The 19,787-nt window shown below is 40.8% G+C and overlaps 1 protein-coding gene across 1 annotated transcript in view; it reads left to right on the top strand.

Moving 5' to 3' along the window:
* The window catches only part of CCDC170 (coiled-coil domain containing 170), a 42,033-nt gene extending 22,453 nt beyond the window's left edge, over window positions 1-19,580 (top strand). The window contains exons 6-11 of the mRNA XM_082215224.1: window positions 2,895-3,212; window positions 8,396-8,596; window positions 10,341-10,514; window positions 11,295-11,537; window positions 12,266-12,502; window positions 18,173-19,580. Coding sequence (XP_082071350.1) covers window positions 2,895-3,212; window positions 8,396-8,596; window positions 10,341-10,514; window positions 11,295-11,537; window positions 12,266-12,502; window positions 18,173-18,361 — 1,362 coding nt within the window. The 3' untranslated portion in view covers window positions 18,362-19,580. The remainder of the gene's footprint in view (window positions 1-2,894; window positions 3,213-8,395; window positions 8,597-10,340; window positions 10,515-11,294; window positions 11,538-12,265; window positions 12,503-18,172) is intronic.
* Window positions 19,581-19,787: the final 207 nt, after the last annotated feature.

The raw sequence follows: 19,787 nt of genomic DNA, 5'->3' as shown, positions 1-19,787 counted from the left end.
TAGTTTGAACTGAGTTTTCATTCCTGATATTTGACAAACTATAGGTTTATAGTATTCAAATGGGCCATTGCACGAACGAAAAGGGACATGGTTTGCAGTAACAATAGTTTTCTAGTTTGGAAGTAAAGTCAAGAAGGACCAGAGTGTTTCTGCTCTTTCAGGTTCACTGTTAAGCTACTGGATCCTGTGAGCTGTGTACTGTGTGTTTACTGTGCTAGATGCACTTAACTGTGGATAATTAATTCACGTCACAAGCAGAAAAGCTGTGCCACAAACAAATGAACATATTGCTTGTTAGGCAAAGGCTGCTGTCTGAGTTATAATTAATAACGGGTGCTACAAAAATAGTTAACTGAAGTTTGAAATTAGTAAAAGAAAACTTACTCCTTAGCACTGGATAGGCTGGATTAGAAGGCTGTTCTGAAGTAGGAGATCACATTATAACTTGAAAGTGTGGGTCACTTTTTGAGAATTGGTGAATTTTGCTGTAAGGTGCTTTCCTGTAAAGTAGCACGTATACTTTCTTGCCAGTATGTATATCACAGCATGCGGTAACCATGGATGCTAGGATATCTCTGCTTTCCTCGCCTTTTTGAGCATTATGGATATTAGCTCTGAAAACCATAAGGTAGTATCCAGCAGAAAATAGAAGGAATTCATCAGCAGAACTGGGGCAGGAGGCAATTTTTGGAAAATTGTTGTTTCCTCTGAAGCCCCCTGTGTTGTTTCCTCTGAAGCCCCCTGTGCCTCCCCTACATCTGCTAGGGGCACAGGGGTCTGCAGAGAGGAGGGGATAACTGAAAAATTCCTCTTTGCCTGGTTGCACTGACACATTCTGCAGTGGATGGAAGCCGTTGGACACTACCCACAAAATGCAGAAGGGACTCTGGATCCCCCATTTTGATTCTTTCTCCTGCAATGGATGTCTGCCTCTCTAGTCTCCCTGAAAAGCAGAAAATTCCACAGCTTTCTGTTAACTTTCTCCTATCGTTGGGAAACGTTTCCTAATTGTTTGATCTAAATCAGTTTCCCTGTCATTGCTTTTGCTTGTCATCCCCTCTTAAACCTCCCCACCTCCGTGGTTCTGAGAAACAGTTTTTTGTTGCTTCCTTTCTTGCATCTTTTACAAAATGCTTGAAAATCTTGCTTTGCTCTAGGAGAGACACACCAAGCTCCTTCAGTCCTTCCTCAGATGATGTTTCTTTCAGGCTTCTTATCAGCCGTTCTTCTCTTTGAATTCTTTCCTCTCTGGTACACTCTTTGAATCACAGTGCCAAGAACTGTCTGCAGTTCTTCATCAAAGAATGAAACAAATGTAATCTGGAATGTTTGTTTTTCTCTCATTAAATGCAGGATGGCTGCTTGTAATCATCCTGTTTTTCTTTAGAGATTTCAAATTAAGCTTTTATCCCAACCAATATCATTGTAATTTGACCTTAATTTTGTCCTTCATTGCCTCAATATGAAAGAGTGCACCACAGATTATAACTTTCTTTTCTGTATGAGCTTTAGAAATAGGAAAAAGTCTCTGTGCCCCACATGCACCAACATGTGTGAGGGACGTGGCTGCTTTCTGGGCCTTGCATATGAATAACAACATACGTTTTCTGTTACTCACAGGAGTGGTTGGAAGAATCTGTCCATTTGTTTCTCTTTGTTTCTAAATGATGTTGTGTTGCACCTGCGATGAGGAAAGAGTGCATTTGCTGAAATAATATTGCAATCTGAAATTGTTTCCTCAATTTTCTGTAATATCAGTAATTTAATTCTTGGCGCTGGATTAGATTCCTCCCCACCAAGATCTTTTAAGAAAAGTAGCAGGAAAATTAAATTAAATGGAAGGATGCCAAAATATACAAAGGCAGATTTTGTTGAATGTGACGTCTCTAATTAGAGTAGGTTTGAGTGGTGACAAGTATGCACTTAACACTTCTCATTCTTCTTATAAAGAATCTATTCTTAGAGTTGGGATAATTAGGGAAATAAACTTGACCCTTCAAATCTAGCATTCCACTTCCCATTTGGCATCCAGAACCAGATAAGTCATAAAAAAACCAGAACAACCTTTCAACATGCACTCAGCTGGTTGCCTAATTCTTGCATTTTGCATAGAATAAAAGTATTTCCTATTCCCAGTTGTTAATCAGAAGGTGCATTAAACTTGTAGGATTAATAGCCATTGCTGTTTTTATAGATTGCGTCTAATTTAAACAGTTTGTTTCTGTGTCCACAAGCATCTAATGTTTTTATTGCCAAACTCCCACAGCGTTTCATTAAATATCACCAAAATTTTGCTTTGCCAGTATTTTTTCTCTGAGGCAGTGAGTTTTGGAAGCACATTGTATGAATGAGAACCAAGTACTTTGTGTGTGCGCGTGCGCAGGCGCTTGCTTATATTTTAGACTCCCTACTGCAACAGTGCCTCTCCAAAGCATCGTCTGCGCACAGAAGGCCATTCTGAGCTGATATGGAGAGTTTGTGATGGGGCAGAGAATCCTCATAAGTATGTAAGAATCTTAAAGGTATTAAAAGTAGGTGTCATCTAGTGATTTATAGGTGGGACTACATCATTTTATGAAATATATAAATATTTTCTTATTATTATTATTATTATTATTATTATTATTATTATTATTATGTAATCTAGACTTCTATGAATGGCATAGAGTAGGACAAGCAAGCCCAGGTCCGCATCCCCAAATATTCCCTTCTCCTAGCTTGTGCTGTGCTTTATTGTCTTATCATGGACGTTCAAAGGGGAAAGTAAGGTGAGCGGTGGACATGGCCCCTAAATTTCATGTTGATTACCCTGAATGCAGAATCTGCAAACCTTGTGCATTAATATAGAAAAGGGAAATTGGGGCTACAATATGATTGCTGTGGCTTTTATTTAGGATCTGAGCAGCACCACAGCAGCTAAGCAGAACCTCGAGAGGGAGAACAGAACCCTCCAAGAGAAACTGGCTGCAAGTCAAAGGGCTTGGGAAGTCTTGCAGGAGGAAATGAGCCACCTAAAGAAACGTTGCCATGAGAAAGAAGAGAACCTGAAAGCAAGCATGGAAGAGGTCAGGGCTGAAAAGCGTCTGCACGATGCCTTTAAAGAGCAAATCATCACCCTGCTTGGAAGCAGCTGCATTACAGCCAGTCGATCTGAGGAGGACATTGTAGAAAAAATTCGAGAAATGGTCCGCATGGAGGAGAGCAAAAAAACAGTATGTGGATGTCTATTGTGATTGCTTGAGAAGCTTGATTTTCTGTAGCTTATTTTCTGTGTGAATTGAAACCTTGCACGTGTTGGCTGCCTTGTTCTGCATAGACCCTTTGCAAAACAACAAGAAACAAACAAATCTAAGCCTTTCAGCTTTGGAGTTTAAGCACCACAGCATCTGCCTCATCATCCCAGAAAGTAAGCACGGGTACTTTGCAGACAATCCCAGAGCCCCATAGCAGAAGCATGTCCAATTAAATCAAAGCTGATCCAATCCTTTCCCTGACCACATGTCCACAGAGAATGCATTTTTGGCAGTAGTGCTGCTGCCCTAAACATTTCAATTTGGCCAGCCCGAGCATATTTGGCCAGCCTGGGTGTATGGCGCAGAGCCTACTTTCCTTGACAATAGAGAGCCTTCCTCTTTTCCATTGCAGGGGAGATGATCTAAATAAGAACAATCTAACTAGGGAGAGGCAGAGCTGCAAACAGGCACTCATAGTAGTGGCATGGATGGAGGCTGCCTTCAAAAATAGTAGTAGTAGAATGAAGAAAAGTCCTCCGGTGGAAAACAATCTATGCACATAAAATTATTTATGCCCTGTGGCATTTATGTTGCATGAGAATTTTGATATGTAAACTCATGATGAAAGTATGTGCATGCATGAATTACAGCATTAGATGTTCAGAGCTTTGCCAGATCACAAGGCTTTTGCAGAATATATGAACCTTGTCAGATTTCAAGTTGCAACAGCATATCCCACCACAATACTCAATCATTCTCTTTTTTCATCATTATCTTTTTGTTTGGTCTCTTAAATTCCCATTCATTACTGATAAGAATTGGTTCCATAACTGTTGACAAAACTTCCAGAGCCCACTCTTCCCTGTCTTTGAAGACTTCATGTGCGGCATTTTAAAATGAAACAGGCAAATTATGGGCAAAATTTTAAGTCTGTCAGGTGAGTTATTAGGAATAAAAATGATCAGTTTCACTTTTGGGAGGCCTGTCCATCTGTATATTGTGCAAGGCTGCTTTTCATTGTTAAAATTTCGCTGAACTGGAGCTCAGTGACTGAGCAGAACTGTGTATATTGATGGTATAATTTCCTTTCATTTCAATTTATTGCTAGTGGGAGATCTCAGAGTGAAATCACAAATCAAGTAATAACAGCAATATTGAATTTTATCAACTTTTGCTCCTCCTGTGACTTATTTTTTAATTTATTATGGGTCTCCATATTAATTAATCTTTATAGCTGTCACAGCAGAATCCTACTCAGAAGTAAATCCCATTGATTTCAGCCTTGCACTGCAGTGTATATCCACTTACTTGAGAGAAAGAGTCACTGAAATTAATGAAACTTACATCTGAGTAGTATATCATGTGGTGCAGCACCCAAAGTGAATATTTGCTTATTGTAAGACTTTCAGAGTAGTTTCCAGTTGAAAATGCATTGAGTTAAAATAACAGTATCAGCACTAGTTGTGACTGGTGTTTTATTCAGTTAATCCAGGAAACAATTTAGCTTCCATGTTTTTGCACTAAGGGTGGAGAAGCTTTTCGACTCTTCAGGGGTGCTGTATATTGGGATATCTGTTGGACACTGCATGTCCACAGTGGCCAGGAGCCAAAAATTGGTGTCGTCCACATCTACCGCACCCCTAATACATGCACACACATCCATCAATTCTCTCTCTCTCTCTCTCTGGCTTGAAAACCACTTCTGTTGACACTGCAGAGGGAGGTGCAAGCTGTACGGGGAGGCCCTGCAGGCCACACCCCTGCTTTATACTAACTGAAGTTTCTGAGTAGCCTTATACATTGTGTTAGACTTAGGTGGAGGTTACCTAAGATACATAGCTATCTATGGTCAAGAAAAGCGCCAGTGGCAAGTTGATTGTGAAAAGCACCAGTGGGGAGTTCACTGAGGAATCCGGCAAATTAGCTGAAGTACCTAGGTGTCTTGAAGATTGGCTGGCTTGAACAGGCTGCTCCACCGTACCACTCTACCTTCACCAGCCATCATTTTGTGACTGGTGGGCCTTAGTACTTTCAACTGTCTCAAGTGGGTCCTGGGGCTAGAAAGTTCGAGAACCCTTTATATTTTAAATTGGAAAATGAGCAGGTGAATGAACCCCTTGAGGCAGGAGTGATGATGATTGGAGTAGAGCATGTTACTCTTGCAATGGCGGTGCTATTCCTACTCCATGTCTTGGAGGCTGCTGGTGAGGTGGGGATAACTCTCCATGTAGTCAAAATAAAAAAATTCCTTCCAGTAGCACCTTAAAGACCAACTAAGTTAGTTCTTGGTATGAGCTTTCGTGTGCATGCACACTTCTTCAGATACCAATTCTCCATGTAGTAATAGCTTATAAATGTTACCTTTGAGTGGAAAGATCTTTTAGAATTTCAGTGATATCCTCATGGCAAGAATAGCTTTGATAAAAGAGATAAAACTTTGGGACTTGTGGTAGCAGGTGGCTGGGACGTTAGAGCACCCTTTTGTTTGGAATGGAGATGAGATTGTTGGGTTTGGTTTTCCAGAAGGATTCTGAGCCATGGCTCATGAAATGCTGTACAAGTGGGCTTGGCAGAAACATTTGGGGCTACCACAGAAAGTAGGGTGCATACTTGTCCATATAGAAATGGCCACTCTCAGTGAAAGCAAAGATGGAAAAGTACTGAGTGGATTTACTGAAGAAAAGTTAGCCTTAGACAAGCACATAGTACAGATTTGTCCTGCTTACATGGCCCCAGAATGATGTCTGTCAATAAGGAAGAGTGCACTTCAGCCTCTGGAGAGTTCCTATTTGAAGGTCAGGAACTGAGATAACAGTGTCAGAAAAGACTTGAGCATACTCCAAACTTGTTTTTCCAAGGGAAGTGCTATCAGGTTTTTTGGCTGGAGTGCAGATACACTTATACTTGATCGATCATCTGCTGGCCTCTTCAAAAAAAAAGAAAAAAAAAGAAAAAGAGTGTAAAATCAAATCTAGCATGTCGTGTTTAGGTGCAAGGCTCAAACAATATATATTTTTAAACCCACAGAAATTCTAGGGTTTGCTGTTAAATAAGTTATCTAATATTTTTGCCTATATTCCAACAACTCATTGAGACAGGTGAGGTGGTAGAAGTGAGGCTTTGAGGCCCACATTTTAAAATAGCTAGTGTAGAATGGTGGTAAAGTCATCTAGCGTGTGGAAGCTTTGGAAACTATGTGGTCCTATATTTTTGAGAAGGTTAAAATGATATAATAATCTTGTGGTATCTCATCATGCCTGCACCCTGGACGGGTTGTATTATTCTGTTGGAAGTAGAGAACAAATAACACCCCACTGCTGCTGTCACTTTGTTTAGATGAGCCTCAAAGCTTCAATTCTTTCATCATTCCTCACCAAAAAAATTCAATAACCAAATCCATTTTGCTACATTAGGCTATAGTCAGAGAGCCTGTGGGAAGCTGCAAGGATCTTACCCTGCCTGATCTCTGGCCTTCACTAAGTCTCACGGGAAGCTAGCATATGGCTTTTTTCCTACTGTCTTGTTGACCAAAACTAAAAAGTTACAGCATTAATTTTTAATTGCTTTGACTAAATTTGCTAAAAGACTTTTGTCATTTACTTTGTGCCCTTGTTTAGGCTGTTATTTGAAGGAGATTCCTCCATTGCCCTATCTCTTTACATAATGGCCCTAAAGGGGGGGGGGGCGACCCACATTCCCTGGTTGGGTGGTGGATTGCCAGGTTTTTCCATCTTTCCATTAGGAACAGCTGGCTTGGTTTGTGCCCTATTATTGCTTGGCTTGATGTTTTCAACTGTGCGGCTGCATCTCTTTGTTGCTGTTTGCGTTTCATAGCATTTATATACAACCTTTACCCTGTGTGCCTCAGTCTCGGGTAACACAACTCGTTTGTATTTGAAATGTTGCAACCTTTAAGTGCTGAAGCGGACAGTGGAAAAGTTGTGCACATAAATGCTTGCAAAATCAGGCCAGCTTGCAAACATGAGGTTTACATCTGCTAATCAGGAACACAATTTAACAATATTTTGAGAATGGAGCTAAAACTGTACAAATAAATACCTAAGCCACTACAGAGAAGTACAATTAAATTTAAACCATCTTATTAATGTGGTGAGTGGAATCTAATACTCTTAATTATAAGAGTCTAATGGAAGATTTGTAAAGTTAACAGTTAAAACACATTTTAATCATTTATACAGGCTTGCATAATAGGGTTTAGTCTGTTTTTTTGGCTTTGGCTACCCTGGTTTTAGGTTTTTTGTTTTAAGTCAGCGTAAAATGCATTTCTTAAAAGCATTCCTGTTTTAATGTCAAATATGTTTTAAAAATATATTAAGTAGTTCATTCCAAAAGTCAATCTATTGCTTGCCTCATGCCTCAGCTGCTTTCAAGTTCTACAATTTAATAGATCCCACCCTTGTTCCTGGGTATTTGGCCAGAGCATGGTCTTACTGGCTTCTCACACCACGGCCTGTCATATTTTATTGGTATGTGGTCTTTCTGTCCAATTTGAAACCTAGTTCATTGTCCAGCTTGCCTGCCACAAACTGTGGTCCAAAGCCTGTTAGTCTTCTATCTGTCTCTCATCCCCCACCCCACCCAGCCTTTTGTTTCTGAGAAGGACTTCTGATTTGGAGAAGTCCATGTAGACAGCTCCCCATTAGTTAAGTTTTGTACGTTCTTGGCACACTGAATCAGCCTGGCACAATCTATAACAGACTTCCTCAAAATCGGCCCTCCAGATGTTTTGAGACTACAATCCCCATCATCCCTGACCACTGGGCCTGCTAGCTAGGGATCATGGGAGTTGTAGGCCAAAAACATCTGGAGGGCCAAGTCTGAGGAAACCTGATCTATAAGCCTCACATGGACTGCAAATTCCAGTGATGGTTCAGTGATGGTTGATTTGCAATACAAGATGTCATCTGTCTGTATTACAATCAAGTAATCAAATACATAATTAAGAGCTGGTTGGCAAACAATCTCAGGCTTGAAATAGCTATTTGTTATTTATTCAAATACAGTGTTAAAATGCTAGTTGTCATATGCTTATTTGTTGTGTAATCTATTTCTGAAAGTTTGGCAATGCCTCTCTTGCACCACAGTTTAGTTTCAAGCTCAGCCTCTGACTTTAGTTTGCTTTCTCCTCCTGCCCCCCTTAGATGGTATCCCAGCTTGAAAGCAAAATAGCTAAACTGACTGAGGCACTGGAGACTCAGGCTGTATCACACCAGGAAGTTTTGCAGAGGACCAGAAAAGCAGAAAACAAATCTGAGACACTTCACGATCAATTGATGTGTCTGGAAGCGGAGCTGGTATCTGGGGACGTGATACGAGATGCTTTGAAGCTCGAGAAACAAAAAGTAATAGCTTCTATTCATAGTATGTGCACAAGGGTAGCTAGAGAAAGAGCCCCAAATGCAACAGAATTCATGTTCCAATATGCTGGTTCGATCATATTATTATAAACATCTTCTGATGAATGAGTAATTCTTTCAGTAAGCTTGACCATTTCCAGTCATCAGAATAATTCATGTAGCTGACCACTGCTGCTCAAGGTTCTTCGACTGTATTATACTTCACTTGCAGAGTACTGCCAGGAACCCCAAAGGATAACTTTTACATTTGCCCAGAGAAAAAGGAGTTAGTTTTGAGCTGAGAAAAGTGGCTGATGTTTCATGGGGGGCTTGGGTGTTTAGATTAGCACTGCTTGCTGCATGACTGTTTCCGTACCTACAACCTGCCATATCCTAGTAATGTAAAAGTTGTACACATTACTAAACCAAGAATCTTAAGGAGTTGGGCCTCTAAATTAGGGATGGGGAACCTGTGGCCCTCCAGATGTTGCTGGACCACAACATTCACCATCCCTCACCACTGGTGATGCTGGCTGTGGAGCATCTGGAGAGGTTTCCCATTCCTACTCTAAAGGAAACTGACTATGTAAAGCTCTCCAGGAACTGCCTAGAAGTTGGGAAATGGGAAAAAGAAACAATATATTTAATATGAGATTGAAGAGTTACTGACAAACCACCTAAGCTAATTTTAGGAGCAAAGCTTGAAAAGAAATCCAGTGCATTTCTTAGGATCTGCAAGATGATGCAGTTTCCCATCTTGGTTAATTTGGCTCCAGAGATGTAGTCATAGTAGTCTGTTACAGCAAATACACAAAATAGCTTTGTAGCACTTTAAAAGACTTACATTTATTTGGAGGGGGGTTGCTTTTGGTACACACCAATGACCTGCGTTATTCAGAACAGCCCTTGTTGTTTGCTTTCTGATTTGCACACATTAAAAATGTGCTATATACATGATTGGTGTGATAGTATAAATGGGAACAACAGGAAAATAAATTCAACTTCTGCGTTTAATAATTCTGATACGGTAGCTTAATCTAATATGTATCCCTGCAAGCTGTTCTTTCTTTCTATTTCTTTTTCTTTTTAGAACTGATCTTTCCTGCACATAGTGCCTCTTAGCTAATTTGCTTTATAGGTCATGTTATGCGGGCTCCTTCCAGCTAACCTTGGCCCCAGTTTCAAAACCACCTACTGTGAGAAACACATATTTAGGACATGTTGCTTTTTAAATGACTTTCCTGGTGTTGAGAGAGAACTGTCTGCAGGAGGTCATTTTCTCATATGAATCAGGGGAGTGACAGCTTGGTCAAAATCCAACATTTCCCCCCACCTGCTAGATGATTCTGTGACTGTGGCTCTGGGAGGGAATGGGTCATTCAACTGGATGTTTGCTGAAGTAATATGACCCTGGTACAACATCTGCTTTGCATGCATAAGGTCCCTGGTTCAATTCCCAACATCTCCAAATAGGACTGGGAACATCCCCCAGGTGAAACCCTGGAGAACTGCTGCCAGCTCAGAACTGCTGAGCTAGATGGACCAATAATCTGTCTTGATATAAAGTCTTCCTATACCCAAGCAGACCCTATTTTGTGCACACGAACCCTGCCTGAATTCCACCAGTTATGTATAGAAATAATTACATTATCAAAGTACCTACTAGGGAAAAAGAAAGCACTTTTCCTTTTTGAATGTATTTTTGTTGCCTCTTTTCATTTATTTCTGCATTTCTTCCCATTCTCTGAAGTATCTTAAATTCCTGGATCAACTTTATGAAAAGATGAATCTTGACGGAATGGCAGCGGATATTGGATTTGATATGAGGTTGGATGCAGTATTGGCTCGTGCAGACCAATTGATCAAACTGGAAGGAGACACGTTAACTGAGAATAAGATCATGGCTCGCAATCTACAAAGAAAGGTAGGAAAAGTGGAGCAAGATTTGAGAATACCACCTTTCAAAACATAATAAAGTGCAGCGCCTGATTATTTAGACCCGCCTGGGGTAGTCACTCTAGCAGTTAGTGTCAGATCAGTATCAGAGACATTTGTTGTGAGTATAAAAATGGGGGAGAGTGACAACCATGTATGCTGCCTTGAGCTTTTTGGCAAGATCCTCCCCATCACTTTTGACAGACCTTTGAGCAGAAGCAAAAGAGAGAAATTTGGGATAGGAGGTTACAGTTCTTAGAGATTCCGGGGTAGTGGGAACATCATTACTAGGACCATGTATGAGGAAAAAATATGGTTTCCTCTATGAGTAGTCTATGGGGTCAGTCATCTCTTTTGTAGTGTCCAGGTAAGAATTCTTCATCACTACATAGTGTCATTCCCAATTGCTTTTGTGGCCCCATTTCTCAACCATACAACAGCCATTCTGTTGAGTGATTTGCTGCCTAAATGCAGCTTAGTTTTAAAAGTAATCTCCGCCTCCCGAGAAGAACAGAAAGACGCAAACCCTCAGACAACATCCTAAAACAGTAACACATTCCACTCAGTCACCCAAATCTCCACTGCCCCCACGTCAGTGTCCACCTCCTGATCTGCCCTTCAAAGATCCCACTAACATTTGCAAAAAATGTTAACATTCATGTTTTCTGTGGGTGGCAAATAAATAAATATTCACCATTACATTTCACGGTGAAGTGTGATTTTGTGGCGTGTGTATGTGTGTTCACTGCTTTTTAACTTTTCAATGTAGTTGAGAACTCAGAAAGAGCAGCTTGACAGCAAAGAGCTACACATGAAACTTTTGCGTCAGAAGATAGCACAGCTAGAAGAAGAGAAGCAAGTGCGCACAGCCCTGGCTGTGGAAAGAGATGATGCCAACCTGATGGTCAGAAAACTACAAAAAAAGGTGGACAGATTACAGAATGAACTTGCCTTAGCAAGAGAAACAAATACAGACCTGAAAGCTAAACTGGCTGACACCAACGAACTGAAGGTGGGGGAATATGATACCTATCTCTTTTAAGCCGTGCTCAAAAGGTGTACAAATGCCAGCGGATAGTTTAAATTTTACATATGTGTATCCAAAACTGTTCAGCTCATGCTGAGTACTGGGCAAAATAGAGCAATTTAGAAATGCTGATAAATTTGTGTTCTTCAGAATCTTGGACTTAATGTCTTAGTAGCTAATAACACAAGCCTATGCAAGTCTACTCAGCACCACTTGTTTCTGGGTAAATGTAGGCAAGGGCCTTGGCAGTAGAGCACACACCCTGTGTAAAAATTCCCCGGATTAATTGCTAGCTTCTCCCCCTCTCCGGATCTGATTACTCCAAAGCATGCATTTTCAGCCCCACATTAAGGGGAGTGGAGTTTAACTTTCCCTTCACACCATTTTCTAATCGAACCACCCCCACCCAGCCAAAGCTGCAGTTTATTCCGGGGGGGGGGGGAGATATACAATGTCTTATTCAACAAGGCAAATAGCCATCTGGGGTAGCAGGATTTAGATCAATAAAACAGCGTGAGGGCATGCAGAAGGTTAACCACACCATCCTCTGCACCCCAGCAATCAAAACTGGCTGCTTTTACATAAAAAATGTAAACCTCAAGAGATCTCAGCAGGGATCTCTCACATCTTATGTAGTTTAGCTTTATACCCCCTTGCACTAGATAGCCTACTGTTTACACCCCTCCTGAGGCAACTCTGGAATTTGTTCACAGATCAGGACACTGGAGCAGGACAGAACCATAGAAGATCTAAGCAAGTCCCAAGAGAAACTGGAAAAGATGAATGCAAAGGCTGAGAAGCAGCTGACCTCTGTCAAATCAGAGTTGCATGATGTAGAGCGTGAAGCAAAGGAAGATAAAGAGAAGGCCAAAAGCAGACTGGAATCTGTTACCAGTGAACTGGGAACACTTAAATCTACTCTACAGGCAGTGATGAAAAGAGAGAAACAGGTATGTAACAATATGACCGATAAGCAGCTCTTGGCATTTCATAGAATCATAGAATCATAGAGTTGGAATAGACCACAACCCCCTGCCAAGCAGGAAACGCCATCAGAGCACTCCTGACATATGGTTGTCAAGCCTCTGCTTAAAGACCTCCAAAGTAGGAGACTCCACCACACTCCTGGGCAGCAAATTCCACTGTCGAACAGCTCTTACTGTCAGGAAGTTCTTCCTAATGTTTAGGTGGAATCTTCTTTCTTGTAGTTTGGATCCATTGCTCCGTGTCCGCTTCTCTGGAGCAGCAGAAAACAACCTTTCTCCCTCCTCTATATGACATCCTTCTATATATTTGAACATGGCTATCATATCACCCCTTAACCTCCTCTTCTCCAGGCTAAACATGCCCAGCTCCCTTTGCCGTTCCTCATAAGGCATCGTTTCCAGGCCTTTGACCATTTTGGTTGCCCTCCTCTGGACACGTTCCAGTTTGTCAGTGTCCTTCTTGAACTGTGGTGCCCAGAACTGGACACAGTACTCCAGGTGAGGTCTGACCAGAGCAGAATACAGTGGCACTATTACTTCCCTTGATCTAGATGCTATACTCCTATTGATGCAGCCCAGAATTGCATTGGCTTTTTTAGCTGCCGTGTCACACTGTTGGCTCATGTCAAGTTTGTGGTCAACCAAGACTCCTAGATCCTTTTCACATGTACTGCTCTCAAGCCAGGTGGCACCCATCTTGTATTTGTGCCTCTCATTTTTTTTGCCCAAGTGCAATACTTTACATTTCTCCCTGTTAAAATTCATCTTGTTTGTTTTTGCCCAGTTCTCTAATCTGTCAAGGTCGTTTTGAAGTGTGATCCTGTCCTCTGGGGTGTTAGCCACCCCTCCCAGTTTGGTGTCATCTGCAAATTTGATCAGGATGCCCTTGAGTCCATCATCCAAGTAGTTGATAAAGATGTTGAATAAGACCGGGCCCAAGACAGAACCCTGTGGCACCCCACTAGTCACTCTTCTCCAGGATGAAGAGGAACCATTGATGAGCACCCTTTGGGTTCGGTCAGTCAGCCAGTTACAAATCCACTGAGTGGTAGCATAGTCAAGACCACATTTTACCAGCTTCTTTACAAGAATATCATGGGGCACCTTGTCGAATGCCTTGCTGAAATCAAGGTAGGCTACATCCACTGTGTTCCCTTCATCTACCAGCGTTCCCTTCATCTACCACTTAGCAACTTGGTATCTGAAGCAATTTCGGGTGTGTGCTTTAAATGTCATATTCCTTTTTCTTGGTGTGAGTTTAAAAAATACTCTTTAGTTTACAAAAAGTTAAACTCCATAAGTGAAAGAAGACTTCTTTTTTTACTAGTGTATTATTTATGCCATTTCAAGGTTGTTGTTGTTTAGTTGTTTAGTCGTGTCCGACTCTTCGTGACCCCATGGTCAGGCACTCCTGTCTTCCACCGCCTCCCGCAGTTTGGTCAAACTCATGTTGGTAGTTTTGTGAACACTGTCCAACCATCTCGTCCTCTGTCGTCCCCTTCTCCTTGTGCCCTCCATCTTTCCCAACATCAGGGTCTTTTCCAGGGAGTCTACTCCTCTCATGAGGTGACCAAAGTATTGGAGTCTAAGCTTCAGGATCTGTCCTTTCCAGTGAGCACTCAGGGCTGATTTCCTTAAGTATGGATAGGTTTGATCTTGCAGTCCATGGGATTCTCAAGAGTCTCCTCCAGCACTATAATTCAAAAGCATCAATTCTTCAGCGATCAGCTCTCACTTCAATACATCACTACATTTCAAGATAAAGGTAAAGGGACCCCTGACCGTTAGGTCCAGTTCAAGTCCGTTAAGGTAGCCACTGCCAAAAAGAATTTGCCAGTCCAACTCTTTTTACACGAATTCTCACACTCAAACGCCCCCTGAGCTGAGGAGATCACAAATTTGTGGGGTGGATGCTGTATAATGTCTTAAAGGCTTCTGTATATAAAATACATAATTGCTATCTTACTTCCAAACTTCATTGAGTCAGTATATTGGTAATTATACTGATGGCACTGGCTACAAATATAAAAGCACTGACTACTCTTTAGGGGTTTACGTGTAAAAAGGATTTTTCAATAGACCTCTCAGGGGACTAGTTGGCAATCAGGCATCATAGTGATCAGTGTACTGGCTGTGTTGGTTCCATGTGAAACAAATAAGCATTCACTTCTTCCTGTTCTTCATCCAGAGCTACTTATTTCCCCAGCTAATGTTGCTCTCTCACAATCATTCCACCTCAAATGGCCTCAGAGTAGATGTAAGCACCTCACCTTTCTTCCCTCCAAGCTCTCCACAGCTTGTTGGACTACAGCTCCCTTCAGTCCTGACCATTGGCCACGTTGGGTGGGGCTGATGGGAGTTGGAGTCCAATGACAATTGAAGGGGTTCCAGGGTAGCCTCTTCTGTTTTGCTCTGAAGAAGCCTCTTCCCAGGGCCCACAAAATATTGGACAGACCTTCCTTACACCTTCATAGCCAGAGTGGCTCCTGCATTTTATACAAAAGCTTTGAGATTAAACTGCTCACACAGTATAGCACAGCACACATAGAATAGAAGTGGTTGCCCTTTTCCATGAATAAAAGTAGTTGATTTATAGAAAGCACTTCATTTGATAATAGCACTGCTCTTGGGCAGATTCCTGACAGCTTGTCTTTATTCTCAAAACAAGGATAATGCAATCTGTTGCATCAAATGCCACCTATTCTAATAACACCAGATTAAAGAGCACAAACAATTGCAAGCATTTGGAAAAAGACCTTTTTGGACACAATGAACCACAAAGATCTGAATATATTCTGACATTGATTCAAGTCATGCAATGAAGTGTGTAATATTTAATGTGTGGTTGCAGTATAAAATAAACAGAACTTCAGATTCCTTCTCAACTGCTTTGACTCAAAGTTATTGAATTTTCAAGTTGGATATTTTGCAGAAGACAATCGCTTCCAGCTTTTTTCCTGGAACTGAGCAGGAAAGGAAACCTAAGCTGAATATTTATCCATCCATCCTTCTTTCTTTCTGACTACTCAATACTTTTCGTGGAGGTGGTAAACCTTGAAGCTGGATTTTATCATTTCAGATAAAATCCAAGGACTCATATGACTGACTGTTCTTTCATACAAAAAAAAAAAAATCCTTTCTGTACAGAAAGCTAGAGGTCAAGGATCTAGCCTTACTGAGTCATGCTAGATTTCCACATTATTATTTTTTTTCTGTGGAGATGTGCATTTCTGCTGAGGTGAGCTCTCCCACACTGGACATTTTCAGGCAGAGGCTAGACAGTCACCTGTTGGGTATACTCTAGTTCTGGGTTTCCTGCATCATTTAGGCACTTAGACTAGATGGGTTTTACAAGTCCCTCTCCAACTTTGTATTGTTTTATGTGAGTACCTACATGCATGAAGTGGCATAGACCAAGCCCATAAATTCAACATGTACAGTGGTACCTTGGGTTACATTTGCTTCAGGTTACAGACTCCGCTAACCCAGAAATAGTACCTCGGGTTAAGAACTTTGCTTCAGGATGAGAACAGAAATCGTGCAGCGGCAGCAGCGGGAGGCCCCATTAGCTAAAGTGGTACCTCAGGTTAAGAACAGCTTCAGGTTAAGAACGGACCTCCAGAATGCATTAAGTTCTTAACCAGAGGTACCACTGTATGTGAAAGTCAGGTCAATAATGCCTCATTATAATTTATTTTAATTTATAATCTTTATTCAGTATTATGTAACAAAGAAAGAGAGCCACTGCATCACACCCAACAGACAGACATGCATATACACCACCCATCCACACACGCATGTCCCATCCAGAGAGAGAGAGACAGAGAGACAGCAAAGGTAGGGCGAGGGTGGAAAGTCAAGGGCCATTGCTGTAGCCTCCAAGTCTGGCAAACCACATTGGACAGTGATACTTAAGTACATTGCTAAACGCCATTGGCTCTGTCTCCATCCACTTCTGGCTTTCATTCACCATCTGCATGAAGCATCTTCCAATAAATACTCTCACCCAAAGGAGTACAACCACCAACAGAGAAAAGATTCCCCATCCTTGCAAAGAGTCCCTGCCAGATTTTAACACCCCACTTTGGTGTTTTTTTTAAAGGACATGTAAAGCTTTTTAGTGACATTGAGTTCATTTCTTGGTGTGATTTTATAGTAGAAAGGCAATTATTTTCTGTTTCATAGTTTACATTTTATGCATTTTATAAATTATTGTAAGCTCTCTTTTTTATGACGATAATCATTGTTTTCATTAAAATTTCTATGGCTACCCATCTATAAAATTCTCTGCAAAAGTAAGCATTATACAACATTAGAAATGCAAAATATAATAACGAAAACAACCCCCCAACAAAAATGGCAATATAAAACCTTTCTCCTAGCACAGACAGAACAAAACAATTTGGAGCTCAGCATAAAGCCACAGGAAGAGAACAACTTCTTTATAGTAGCACTCTTGTTGCAGAGATATTGCATGTTCCCAGGATAGAATCATAGAATTATGCAGCTGGTTATTCCTGCCTAAGTGCAGAAGCTTATATTTGTCCCTGTTAAAATTGGTTTCGATAGTTTTGGGCCAGTTCTCCAATTTGTTAAGGTCATCTTGAATCCCAATTCTGTCTTCTGCAACTTTAGTTACCTTTCCAGCTTGGTGTCATGTGTAAATTTGATGAACCTCTGCTCAATTCCTTCACTCAAGGCATTTATAAAGACGTTGAACAACAATGGGCCTAGGATAGAACCCTGTGGCACTTTCTAGGATATACTGTGGCAACAAGTGCTGGAGATGTAATGGTCAAGGTTCAAATTGTATGCACACACACTGTCCAGTAATTCAGACATGTTGGTTTACCATTCAAAATCATTATTTTAGAAAAGAATGAATATTTGTTATTAAATTACTCAAAAATATTGTTACTGAATTATCTACAAGATACAGTCCCAGAGTTAGACCTGGAAATAGATTTAAATCATTTTAAAAATGACCAAAGACAAAGTGTGGAAAGCATCATCATTTTTAGCTTGGCTTGAGAGGATTTGGAACATAATAATAGTAATCAATTTTACATGTTATATGAGAAAAAAGACAACAAACAACTAGATTTATAGAACTTTGTCCAGCACTTACCTATTACGTTTTGCAATTATAAGGCTGAGGACAATATATAATCCATAGAATTTATTTACATTCTTATAATTTTGTAATATGATCTTGGTTATATTCATTTATGTTCATTTACATTTTCGTTATGCAATGTGTTATTTTTTGTTAGGATTAATATTGAAAACAAAAGCCTTTTCAGACAAACAAAGCAATAGCAATAGCAATAAAACAGCAGCATAAAACATTCAAACTTAAATTGGTATAAAACCCCAAGCATCTTAAAAGGGCAGCAAACAAGCAAAACCATCTTCCTCTGGCCCCAAAATAACAACAGACACCAGGAACACTCCCTGCATTCCTTGGCAGGGTGCCTCACCCCAAATGCTCTCTGCCTTCCCACCACCCACCTTAACATAAATGGCGTGAGAATTTAAGAAGATCTTCAGATGCTTATGGCATGGACAGATTGGTATGGGAGGAGGAGACGTGAGATATAATTTAATCTCTCTCCCCCCCTTTTGTTTTTACAGCTGGCGGACTTCAGAGAAGTCGTCTCCCGAATGCTGGGTCTCAATATTGCCACCATTGCTCTTCCTGACTATGAAATAATTACTCGTCTAGAGGGGCTGATCCATTCCCATCCACATCACTTTGTTCCCTGTGTCTGCTTCAAAGATATGTCGGTGAGGCAAGATGGATCATTGCAGCTTCTCCACTGAACACGTTCCCTTTGCAACAGTAACGAGGACTGAGTAGAATTCCTGTCCTGGTGGTCCTCTTCTCTTTGCTAGTATAAATGTTCCAGGATTTGACACTGAATGTTGGTGATAAAATTATAGAGGGCCTACAGTGAGAGTGCTTTTTTTAAAAATGTAAATGTCTGTAATACGTTTCAGAAGATCGATCAACACCCGTGAAGTTCAATAGCTGTTTATTAAGTATCTTAATAAACAGCATTCTGTTACAGCTGAACATCTTATGCACGGGATATCAAAAATGGAAAGAACATTATTACAGTTGTCATCCATTAGTGAGACCTTGCTCATGGACGCTGCCTGAGCCCAATTTTGATCAGTTTATCTGCCGCAGGTCACCCCACCACAGAGGGTCCCCTTATTTTAGGGGCCATAGAAGTTCCTTTCCACCAACCCTGTTCCATGAGTCCTTCTTGGGATCCAAGTTTATGTGTCAGTGCCCTTGTTTTGCAAAACGAAAGATAAGAGTATTCCACAAGTCATTCATGTTCTTTTGGCTGGGCACAATAATCAGTTCAGCACTTTCACACCAAGGCATCCCAGTTTGCGTTCTTTCCAGTCTTTTTTTTAATAGCTGTTCTTCACTACAGTACTTTTGTTTTTTTCTACTCAAGCTGCCACATTACAACTGTCTTTAGTTAACAGATGAACATCCTAAAAACTGTGCCAAAGATTTTTTTTTTAAGAGAGCTCTTCAACAGGATTTTTGATTCTCCTCTTATGTATCCTCATTTATATTTCTTATGACAGGTTACCAGTTTTAAAAATTGAGAGCAAATGGGAATAACATGACAGATTAGTTGCAGCTGCGGAATTCCTTGGACAAAAAATAGAACAAAAAAAGATGAATCCAAGAGCTCCACCTCATTCAACTATTAATGCTTACAAGAAATGCTGCAAAAGAACACTCTGTTGCACTGTTCACAGATGGACACAGATGTGCAAGTTACAATCCCAGCCCCACTTTATGCAAGCCCTCCTGCTTTCTGAAGCTGCCCAATTATGACTTCCAGTTAGAATTTCTCTCTTCCCATTTCTGCTTTTCCCTTTCTTACCCCTCCAGTTTGTGTGCATACAGTACAGTAAAGTCAGAAGGGAGTTGCTTTCACTTGCTTTCCAGAACAGCAGCTATATTGGTCTACAGTACTGAAAATGAATAAATCTGTACTTGACAATAACCCCATCATATCTAGTGGGACTTTTGTCTGAGTAGATAAATAAAATTTGGGAGTTAAAAATTTGAGGTAGTCATGGTTAAAATTGAAACGGGGCATTATTTGTTCTGGATTAGTTAATCTGGAACACTTTTCTGTCTGGCGCCACCCATAAATAGTTCTAGTTTTGCTGCCATGTAGCCACAGACAGATGATGCCAGGGATTTTCTTTCTCC

Source organism: Podarcis vaucheri (genome assembly GCF_965113315.1).
Source record: "Podarcis vaucheri genome assembly, chromosome: 3".
Classification (NCBI taxonomy): Eukaryota; Metazoa; Chordata; class Lepidosauria; order Squamata; family Lacertidae; genus Podarcis; species Podarcis vaucheri.
Note: the sequence above shows the minus strand (reverse complement) of the source record. Positions and strands in the feature narration are given on the sequence as shown.